The sequence below is a fragment of the Amblyomma mixtum genome, chromosome 5, assembly GCF_055824585.1.
Source record: "Amblyomma mixtum isolate Tamu chromosome 5, ASM5582458v1, whole genome shotgun sequence".
NCBI classification, from domain to species: domain Eukaryota; kingdom Metazoa; phylum Arthropoda; class Arachnida; order Ixodida; family Ixodidae; genus Amblyomma; species Amblyomma mixtum.
This window is the reverse complement of record NC_143016.1, coordinates 134,154,265-134,165,344: the sequence shown is the minus strand read 5'-3', so window position 1 is coordinate 134,165,344 and position 11,080 is coordinate 134,154,265. Positions and strand designations below refer to the sequence as shown.

General features: G+C 44.0%; 1 protein-coding gene across 1 annotated transcript; it reads left to right on the top strand.

The window, feature by feature from the left end:
- The first annotated feature begins 5,927 nt into the window (after nt 1–5,927).
- On the top strand, nt 5,928–10,760 carry LOC149343804 (uncharacterized). Its single transcript, XM_089542496.1, has 4 exons — nt 5,928–6,052; nt 6,435–6,491; nt 6,882–7,027; nt 10,391–10,760. The coding sequence occupies exons 2-4, from the start codon at nt 6,440–6,442 to the stop codon at nt 10,673–10,675; spliced, it is 483 nt and encodes a 160-aa protein (XP_089398622.1). The 5' UTR covers nt 5,928–6,052; nt 6,435–6,439; the 3' UTR covers nt 10,676–10,760.
- The last annotated feature ends 320 nt before the right edge of the window (nt 10,761–11,080 follow it).

Below are 11,080 nucleotides of genomic sequence, written 5' to 3'. Positions count from 1 at the left end.
TTGTGAGTCGGTGCGGCATTTCTGTGTCTGCTTTTCTTGAGCTTTTAGCTTTCTATTTGCAATCAACATACGTGGGATGGCGAGGAGATGTATATGCTCAAAGAAAGGGCATATGCATAGGTTCGAAGGTTGCTCCAGCCCTAAGCAGCATTTATCTTGCCCAGGTAGACAAGGAAATAAAAAACAAAATTGGGGGTCTTGCAATGCATATTTCAAGATTTGTTGATGATTTTTTAGTTTTAGTATACAGGGACAGTTTCAATAGAAGAGTGAATGACATTCTAAAGGTTTTTTCAAGAATGTGGTAAAGAACTGTTCTTCACTTTCGAGCTGCCGTCAGAAAATGCACTGCAGTTTTTAAGTTTGAAGTTGTTTTTTAGGGAAGAGCACATCTGCTGGATGTATTCACCGCGATCCCAAAAACCGGTGTTAAGTTTTACCTCGGGGCACTCAAAGCTAGTAAAGAATGGAATTGCAATGACTACCTTACGTTCAAGCCTCACAAATTCATGCCATCACTGCATAGCGGACAGTTTGCTGTTACAAGTAAGTAGATTAGAAGCCGCAGGGTTTCCACAGGGGGTGATTTCCGCAACCTGCGAGAAGCTGGTGAGGGCAGTGCGGAAAGATTTCTTGAATACAAAATTGGACAGAACCGGAAAAAAATTTGCTGTTATTCCGTATGTGCACCGAACGGCTCATAATCTAAAAAAGGTGGCGGGCAGATTTGACGTGAGTGTGGTGTTTTCTGCTCCACACAAGTTAGGGGGGGGGGGGGGGGGGGGGGGGTTTGTCGCACGATAGGGAACCGCCATGACAACATATCAAGAATTAGCCCATTTCGTTGTTTGGTTTCCCATAGATCAAGGTGTGTAGAGTGTGCATGTTCAGTTATGTATAAACTTCCTCTTTCATGTAAAAAAGTATATATAGGACAGACCGGCCGATGTATCAACATTCGACTTAGGGAGCATCTTCGTTCACTATCAGATTCAAACTATTCGCATCTAAAAAAGCACTGCAAAGCTTGCAAGAAAGAAAATAAGAAAGTATGAAGACCTTTAGTCGCGCACACACGTATTTTATTTCGCCATAGAGATAAGTCTACAAGGGAGCTCATTGACGCATATCATATTCGGAAAAGACGGGATGAATGCGTCAGTCAGCCTTCCTTATTGATGGTCGATAAAGAGGTCACGTTTCTTGACAACACGTGATTTTTGTTATGTTTTTAGTGATTTTGTTTTTTTTTTGTTTCTGGCTGTCTCGTGTTTTTTCTGTTAATCACAGTGTTCTGAAATCGCGTTGTAAGGTTTTAATCTTGACTCATGATATAGTTCTTAGACTGTTGTATTCGGGGCATATGCGCGAGTGAAGTCAGGTCATGTGATTTTTTTAACTATAAATGTCTGTTTTTTCTGAATAAAAAATAGTTGTGAGTCAGCGCTCGTCCGTGTGGTTTCCTTCATCTTTGTCTTCCGTCCCTTTTGCGCTGTTTTTTTCCACCCAAAATGATCCTCATGTGCTTTTCGAGATCATCAGGGCCAGGCTCTTTAAAGTTTTCTGAACAGTAAATCTTCCGAGAGAGTGGCATCGACACAAGGGATAGTTTCTCAAAGACCACATACGTGTCTAATCAGTCAATCATTGTCAAGACAGAACGACGGCTCAAATACAAAGGGTATCAGCAACCTCTTTCAAATGGATTCCCCTGTGCCCAGGCACCCAGACAAACCGTAACGAACACACGTGGGGTGGAATCAAGCAATTGATTAAGGGGACTACCTGAGATGCTGTAGGCGCGGTGAGAGATGCACACAAGAATAATGAATCCGTCATAATTATGACTGAAGAACAAGAGCTCTTTAACTTGCGCAATGCCAGGATTACTTCTAGAAATGCGGCCAAATAAATGGGGGTGTAATCGAGCAGGCAGAGTGCGAATGACGGGTCAAGGGAGATGGAGAAAATACCAACACCAGCCTTTTCTTCACACTGTGAGGCGTCTGTTGCAATGGGCCCATGAGAGTTAAAGCGCAGCAAGTAATCATGTAATAAACCACTGAGCAAATGAAAAGGCATTAATTTTGCATGTTTTGGAAAGTTGTCATCAACGACAATCTGAATAGACGAAGAATTGGCGCACACCTGAAGGATGTCGGAAATGCGGACGTTTAAGGCCTCGAGGAGGGATTGCACAGAACAAATCCTTGGGGTATGGAAACGCGACCGAGTTTCCTTGAAACATGGTCTAGGCTGACGAAGGAAGATCAAATTTGAGGCATGGAGCGGCAAATCGACATTGGTAGCAACGTTTAGACTGTTAAGAGCCGAAATCTTGAAGTCAATAATGGAATTCGTGCTTCCCGGTAAAAAACAGAGTTGGCCCCAAATTTTGGAAAGGCCAGACAGAGGCGCAACGACTCCCGCTCCAAGAGAAGCACGGGGCGAAGTTTGCACGCAGGAGCACCAAAGAATAAGACACAGCCGAACTTTAAGACTGGACGGACATACTCGTGCATTCTATAAATCATAAGGAGCGAGTGCCTTCTCATGCCAGAACGAACGTTGCTCAGATTGCGCAGCATACCGACTGCTCGGACTCCTTTCGCAGTGATCTGCTCTATACGGGCCCACCAGGAAAGTGAAGAATCATAAGTTATTCCACGGTATTTGATACTTTGCACTTGCGGGATTACATGGTTCCGATAAACAATGGAGATATTAACGGTATGAGAGAGCGGAAAAACCAATAAATCACTTTTATTCACTTTAAGGGACATATTAATGTCCTCTAACCATTGGTCTAGGATAGTGAGGTATGACTCTAAGGACTGGTACAAAGAGGAAATGTCGTTCTCTGAAGCAAAACAGGCCACGGCATCAGCATATATAGAGTATGACACCATAAGACTGCAAAGAAAACTGCTAAGCAAGATGCTGAAATCTACAGGGGAGAGGACCACTCCTTGGGGCACTCAACTCGCTGGTCGAAATCTGCTTGAGGAAACACCGTTCTGGAAGCAGCAGAATTCTCTGTCAGCTAGAAATTCACAAAGTCATGCAACAAAGTGTCTCGGCAGTCCTACTGCCTGTAATCTTTGCAAGAGCGTCCTGTGCTCAACGCCTTAGACACATCTAGAGTAAGAAGAGCTGCGTATTGGCTTCGGCGACGAGCTAATTGTATGCGGCTCTCCAGGTCGGTATGGGCGCACCATATAGAGCATCCTAGCCGGTAACCTATCTGCCAAGGGTTCAACAACACAGTCTCTGAAATGACGGACATTATGCGACCATGCAACACCCTCTGAATTACGTTTACGAGATTCGAAGTTAAAGAAATAGGGCTTATGTTGTATAACACATGTACGTCTCCCTGCTTTTTAAGCAAAGGGATAATCTTTCCTAGACGCCACTCATTTTTAATCCATGGCCCTTTAAGATAGCAATTTATAAGTACCAGTAAGTGGGCGCGAGATTCCTCGAAGAAAACTTTAATCATAGAAGGAGTGACAACATCAGAGCCAGGGGCCGTGGTTGGAAGGCGGGTGACTTCCTCGAAATCGTCAAATGTGGCAAGAAAACTCGGAAGAGAAGAGCAGAAGAGCCGTAAACCGACGCTCAAGGCCTCTGCCTGTCTCTTCTAACAACTGAGCAAGTTCAGCCGGTGTCTGAACTAGAAACTCTGCGTTCATGGTGATCGAGATTAGTTTCCTGGAATTTAGGTAATTGAATAAAGCACGCCTATTACCACATTTAGAAAGGAATTCATAGTGTTGAGTATAGTACAACTCTTTTGCACGAGATACGGTGCGCTTAAACGTACCTGCAATAAACTTATAATCGATCCAGTTTTGGGGGCACCGATTTTGGAGAAGTTTCTTCCAAGCAGCCTTTCGGCGCCTCTAATCTCGAGTGTGCTCTGCGTTCCACCAAAGGCATGGCGATGGTCCCTTATTTGCCTGGTCCGAAAACTACCATTTTTTACGAGCTCCATCCAAAATTGAACAAATGCGGATGGAATCTCCACTGTTGGAATGAGATAATACTTGAGAGCTTTTGTAAAATCGTCGCAATTTATGAATGCGCGCCGTGTGCTCGTAGGAGAGGTCAACTGGCACATAACTTGGAAACTGATCGAAAGGTTATCACTTTTCGAGGCACAGTCAACTGGCTCCCGAGACTTGTTATTAATTTTATTTAAAATTTTCTGACAATTTGCGCCCGCATGGGTGCACAACCTATCCACAAAAACGACTTTTGCATGCTGGTCTTCGTATTCTGTTTTTTGTAGCGCTAAGTAATGCACCGGCTCAGACAAAAAAAGTTGGAGGGGTTTGACGCTGTCAAACTTAGTAGGCGTGCGAAAACATGTGTTCATTCTTCAATCTAAGGGGCACATAATTAAGCTCCAACTTAAGGGTTTAATGAGATAGCTTTAGTGGGTAATGTCCATATATGCAGAATTGGTCGTTTTCTTCTTAACATTCATATATCTCGGAGAGCCCTCGTACCACTACCAATGCAGTGGCGCAGCGGTCAAGAGATGCGGCACCGCACTGGCAGGCGGCTGCCTCTGTCACAGCAATCCTATTGGTGCGAAAGCACTCATGCGCTCACCAGCACCGACCAGGAATCTTGTCACCGTACGCTTTCGGTCTTGTGCCGTTGCCTAGCAACCCGACTTGCCTCGAGGGTAATACCAGAGCTACTCGGGTAAGCTCGGGTAGTAGCTCGGGTAAGTTCGGAGGAGCGTCGCACCGACTGGGCGAGAGGTTGCTCGGGAATAGCAACATCGGTCGCACAAAACCGATCGGTGGCTGTGACAGAGAGAGCCACCTGCCAGTGCAGTGGAGTGCGTATTGTATATTTATTTACTGAACACACAACTGCATGTCGATAAGTTGGACTCAGCTGCAGCCTACTTTCGTACCCAATACAGGAGGGAATGCACAGCCCGCGACGACACACTTTAGCCCCCGCTGCCGAGGAGGCGAGGGTGCCATGCCGCCGTCCCACCGGCTAGAGTGTGCGAACTTGGTTGACACAGAGAGGCTGCGCTATGCATCCTCAGGTACCGGCAACTCTCAGCCGATTACACACCCACCGCCTACCAGATTTTGGCAACATTTTTTGTGAGAGCATTATAGACAAAAAAAAAGGAACCGGCTTTAGCCACTCAAGAAGAAAATTGTTCACCTCTGATAGTTATATGCTATATTTTCCTATCGCTGCTCAAATGATTCGGAACTGGGTGCTCCAAAGCAAAAGAAATGGCAATGAGATAAAACTTAGTTGAAATAAGTCGAGTCGTTGAAATAAGTTCAGTTGAGTTGAAGGAAGTGAGCCGTTGAGTACGCAGCGAGCTATGGAAAGAAAAATCATAGGTGGAACGATAAGAGATCGGAAAAGGGCGGAGTGGGTGAGGGAACAAACCCGGGTTAATAACATCCTAGTTGAAATCAAGAGAAAGAAATGGGCTTGGGCAGGGCATTTAATGCGAAGGAAACATAACCACTGGTCCTTAAGGGTAACGGAGTGGATTCCAAGAGGTGGCAAACGTAGCAGGGGATGGCAGAAAGTTAGGTGGGCGGATGAGATTAAGAAGTTTGCGGGGATACATTGACGGCAACTGACAAAGGACAGGGTTAATTGGAGAGACATGGGAGAGGCCTTTGCCCTGCAGTGGATGTAGTCAGGCTGATGATGATGATTATGAATCGTTCAGTGTGGGTAATGAAGGAGAGAGCACAGTAGAAGATAACGCCCCGCACCCTGACGGCAGGCATGAAAGACAAGCGGACACAGTCAAGGCAAACAGCGGGCATTGTGCGAACCACCCCCTTCCGAATGGATATCATTCTGGATAATAGAACTTCCTCTTTCATTTTATCTTCTTGCCTTTATGAGCACCTCCCACTCTGCATCGCTGCGCAGTCACGTAGGGCAGATTCACCTTGTCCAGGCATAAAAGGGCTGTTCAGCTGCAGGGTATCCACAGCAGTGGGAAGTCTGCAATACTTTACAGAGTAGCTGCACGCGCCTCGTAACGGTAAGTGATGCATGTCCATTCTTTTAGTTGAGAATTTCTTTTCTCATCTGCAGTAAAAAAACAACGCCCGCTGCTTGAGATCTACTTGCTCGTTGCTTGTTTGCTGGCTCCGGAAAGAGATCCAGCCAACAAAGTATATTATAGCCGGACTGCACACACTCTGATTTCTGCTGGGGCACTTGGCTGCGCGCTTAGCTAGGGAAGCGAAAGGAAGATAATATTATTGTGTCACGCAACAAAATTAATTGAATACCTGAGGCTATCAAGTCTGTATTTACATGATGGTCGTTAACGCAACCTGAAGTTGTGATGCAATAAAAATGTCAGGTTTGCTCAATTTAGTGCTAGAAATTAAAACCACTTTATTGTGTGCTTTCTGCAGGCATCATGGCGCGAATCGTGGCTGTTATCATCTTTTCTGCCATCGCCTTTGCGACGTGTGAGTACAAAAGTTTAGTGACAGAATATTTTTTAGGAATGGAACAGTGCATAACAACTTGAAATCGTCTTTACAGTTCAATGTAAGACCAAATTTAAAATGCGAGCAATCATAGGCTATGCGGCTTCGTGCCGGGATATTTTCGAAACTTTTCCGTTATTAGGAATAATTTTTAGTTCAGGGGTCAAAAATTGCACTAAAATTCAATAAATTATGTTGTTGACATTATTTGTTCGCAGTGAAGTTATTTGAAATGACAGATTAAAATATCTCTTAACGCACTGCCATAAATAGAATCATTGAAAGTTTAGATCCTTGTCACAAAAGTTGATGCGGATAGAGGAATGAAGAGAATAACACACAACATCAAATCTGCATCTTTTTTTTTAGGTTCAGCGCATGCTCTTCCTGAAGAAACCGACGATAAATTGGACCAGGCTGTAGAGGCTGCAAGAAAGCGCATAGCTAATGAAGCCATCGAGACCGGCTTCATTCTCCGTGAAGTTGCAGTTGAGCTTTCCAAAAAATTCGGCGAGGTGAGAAAAAGCCATTTATAAGCACATTTGGCCGCATTTTTTGCGCGAGCATTAGAGACAAAAAAAAGGAACCGGCTATAGCCACTTAAGGAGAAAATTGTTCACCTCTCTTAATTATATGCTATTTTTTCCTATCGCAGCTCAAATGATTCGGAAATTTGGTGCTGGAAACAAAAGGAAACGGCCATGAGATAAAATCGAAAACACGAAAAGTGTTGAAACACGGCATGCTGTGCTTAAATTAGAATGATGCAATAAACTTCAGAGAGGAATTTTGATCCGAGTCGGACAATGCTGCATGCTGACACGCCGGTCGCACGTATATGTTCGCTAAAAAAGCGGAAACCTCCTCTGTGTTCAGCTGCGGGCGCAAACAGCACTAGCCGATGAGGGAGCGAGGTGCGTCGGTAAGAAGCACTCCACATTAAAACTCTAGTGCTCACTCAGCGGGACTGGGATATTCACACAAGAACAGCTCGGGAGAGTACTGCAACCTCAAGACCCGAAAAGCAAGCAAGGGACATTAAATGAGCGTCGTCTAATGACTGAGAAGTTTGAGTTCTTGATAACCAAGCTGAAATAAATTCGAATAAAGAAACTTTGTTAGATCACTTAATGTGAATAGTATAGGACAAACAGTCTGTATAAAGGAGACTATAGATTAGCAGGCATGACAGAGAATTTGGTGGAGAGGTGTCATCAAAATAAATGGGGGCACATTTTCCTAGATTTGGGCATCCCGGGGCTGACGCTCGACAAGGCTTAATTTAGATCACTATTGAAGGCAAACAGCGCAACGACGCAGCCAGAGTAGAAGAAAACACAGGACAAGCGCTGACTGACAACTGAAATTTATTCAAGGAAAGCAGTACATTTTATAGAAAAAGTGGCCAAGTTATCAGCTAGTACACAAACAAAACCCATGTTTCGACGTGGCATCGAGGTATGCGACCCCACTGTCATATAATGAAATAGATGGCTTACTGACGCATAACCTTGTTTTTTTCCTCATGTGATATGCTTCCATAATCTCAGGTGTTAATCGGGACGGGTGTTTGTAGAGGATATCACAGTAAGGCAATGAAGGAAAACAAGATTGGCAGTCTCGAACATGGTCAACTAGATTATTAGATTTGTTAGCTTCCAGATTATTTGCATGCTCTTTCAAACGTGTATTGATGCAACGTGTTTTCTTCTACTCTGTCTGCGTCGTTGCGCTGTTTGCCTTCGGTATGTACCACCAACTCGCCCGTTTGGCAATAGTTAGATCACTATGATTGATTGCTTACCTACCCCAGGCAGATGCTGCTAGTGAAGGCAATGACAATCGAAGCGTACATAACGGGGGAAAATCTTTTCGCTTTTTAATAATTTGCTACGTTCTTGCGAACAAACTTAAGTTAACCGAGAGTAAAGGCAGCCTCTAGAATGAGGAGGCAGTACCGATTGTTGTTAGTGCATTTTTTGTCGCACCTGTACCGAGGAAACCGCTAATAATGCTACGAGTAAGAAAGGCGGAGTCTTTCTGGAGAGCAAATTTTGCTAGAGCCGACGTTAAAAGCAGCCTCACTGCGCTAGTCATACTGCGGTGCAAAATCGGAATTTGCTTCCACATACGACAGCGTCACATGAGGCTATGGTAGGGTGAAATAAAAATGCGAAAATGTATTTTAAGCATCCGCAGCATATCAGATACTATGAAAGCACGAAGAATTGCATAGAAAAATGGCGTGGAGTATCAATCGCAAAATCTAAAAAATTAATTCACACAAAACCTAAGTATGGTGATGAAGGAGAAGGTGGGAAAGCTTTATTGAAAAATGCAAAGTGCTGTCTTCGAAAACCCTGAGGGGTGAGGTCATTGGTCTAGGCGACGACGATCCTTGCTTTCGCGATCAACTCTTTGTTTTCTTCGAGAGCCAAGCTGGTTATGCAAGCCTAACAGGAACCGCATGTGGCCATATAAATGGGTTGGGCACCGCCCGGTAGTTGTGGGCATGCCCTGGGGAAGTGCATTTAGGTGGGCTGTTCTTCACACGTGATACGGGTAGCCGGAAATTTGGAGGGGTGAATCATCTGCTTAAGAAAGATGTTGGTTAAGAACCAGGTATTCGAGGATGTCAGTACAACTACTGAAGGAAGAAATATTTATTTCTTGATAGCTTCCAAATTTTGATTATGTTTAGAAACTTTGAAATAATTGCCTTGCGACTCCAATCGCGAGGAGTTAATGAAAATCTGCAAGGACTTTAAACATTCAATGCGACAACGACGGAAAAATAAAGCAGAGTGCTTCTCCGATAATACATATTATAAAAGGGGGTAAACATCTGTCGCACAGGTGAAATATGAAATAGACCGCCATTTTCGTACCAAGTGAATTAATGTTAATTTCATATGATCTAGGAGGTTCCATGGGACGCGGCCGTATTCAGTGACTTCTTGAATCAGACTTTTGTATGTAAGAAACTTGGTGTGCAATGTAGTGAGAAAGAATTGGGGGTGCGAGTATCCCAGCCTTTGGAAAATTTCGTTAGAAACCAGATCGATGTGTTTAGATGGTGACATATTCCGCGTGTATGTGAAGCCAAGTTCTCTTTTTCGGAACTTGTCTTTCAACGATTATGACCTCGACAATGGATGAGGGTGGCCCTGGTGAACACTTTCAAGGCTAGATTGCATGCAACTGAAACACACCCAAAAATTTATTGGACAGCCGCCGCCATAGCTAAGATCATAGCAGACCGGACGCAAATCCTGGAGGTCATGGTTTCGTATCCCAACGGCGCAATGTAGTCTTTTGTTTTGTCTACATTCTAATAAATTATGTTTTAGGCAGACGGTGAGTACACTAATAGGTTTCCATTCATTAACGCCACAATTAAATAAAATATAGAACCACTTCTCTGTGCCTTCCTTGGTTTTGGTGGCAGTTGGCTTCCGTTGTATATATGTGCGCCTGGAGCATGAGATGAAAGTAGTTTATAAAAAATAATAATGAACAATTACCATGCCGCGCAACACTTAAAATATATGAGAAAGACATGCTAAGAAGGTTGTGATGGAGACATCATGTAACTTTCTAAAAAAGCACACAATCCTCAGCGTAGAGGCATCTGTTAATACGTGAATGGATAGATCATTCATATATAAATGGAGAAAGGCAATGAGAGCGGAACTCTATGGAACGCCTAGTGAAGCGTCAATGAGTGATGAGCTATATGTAGGGCAAGGCTGGCAAATAATCGTAAATTGCAGGTAGACCTCAACAACCTCCTGAATCTTGCTGATAAAGGGTATAGAATAGCGTTGCCCAACGTAACATCAAAATTAACTGGTGCTTCTTGGGGATTATCTGTACAGACTGACGAGTACTTCTTCGGAGAGCTGTGGGACACAGCCAAAGCTGCTGTTAAGGAAGCCGGAAATAAGATCAAACAGGCGGCTGAGAATGCAGTCGACAACATGAAATCCAAGGCCAAGGAGGAAGCTCTTAAGGTGCTCGGAAAGATCTTGGAGAAAGTGGGGTCCGGTTATGAAGCTGAAGACTCTGGAACGAAGGTCGACTCTGTTCAAGCTCTCTGCAAGAAGATCACTGAAGTGGGCCAGCGATTGATTGAAGAAGGCCGCAGGCTTCGTGGCCAGTAAGATGCACTGCTGCAAAATCTTTTGTGAGCATGGTACTGCGGACAATCACTACCGGATGGAGATTTTAAAACGCTTCTACTTGATCTCTGGCGAATAAAACACGTTTTATTGTAAACAAGTGCATCTCGTAGTTCCCTCATACTATGCTGTGAAATTAAGAGCGTGGAAATGGGAGTACGAACTCTATGTAGCGCTTCCATGTAGTAGTTTCTTTTTTGCACCGGATTTTGGAACATTTAGCAAGCGGAAGAAAAATCAAAACTGCGACCAATAAGGCCTCCGCACAAATTTGCTGATTGCTGTTTGGCCTACAATAAAGAAGTGGAAATGTTCTTAATTCTTAGTTTGCTCGCCTGGCCAAAGATGTCTTCTTCTTAGCGGGTTACTGTTCTCAGAGAAACACCC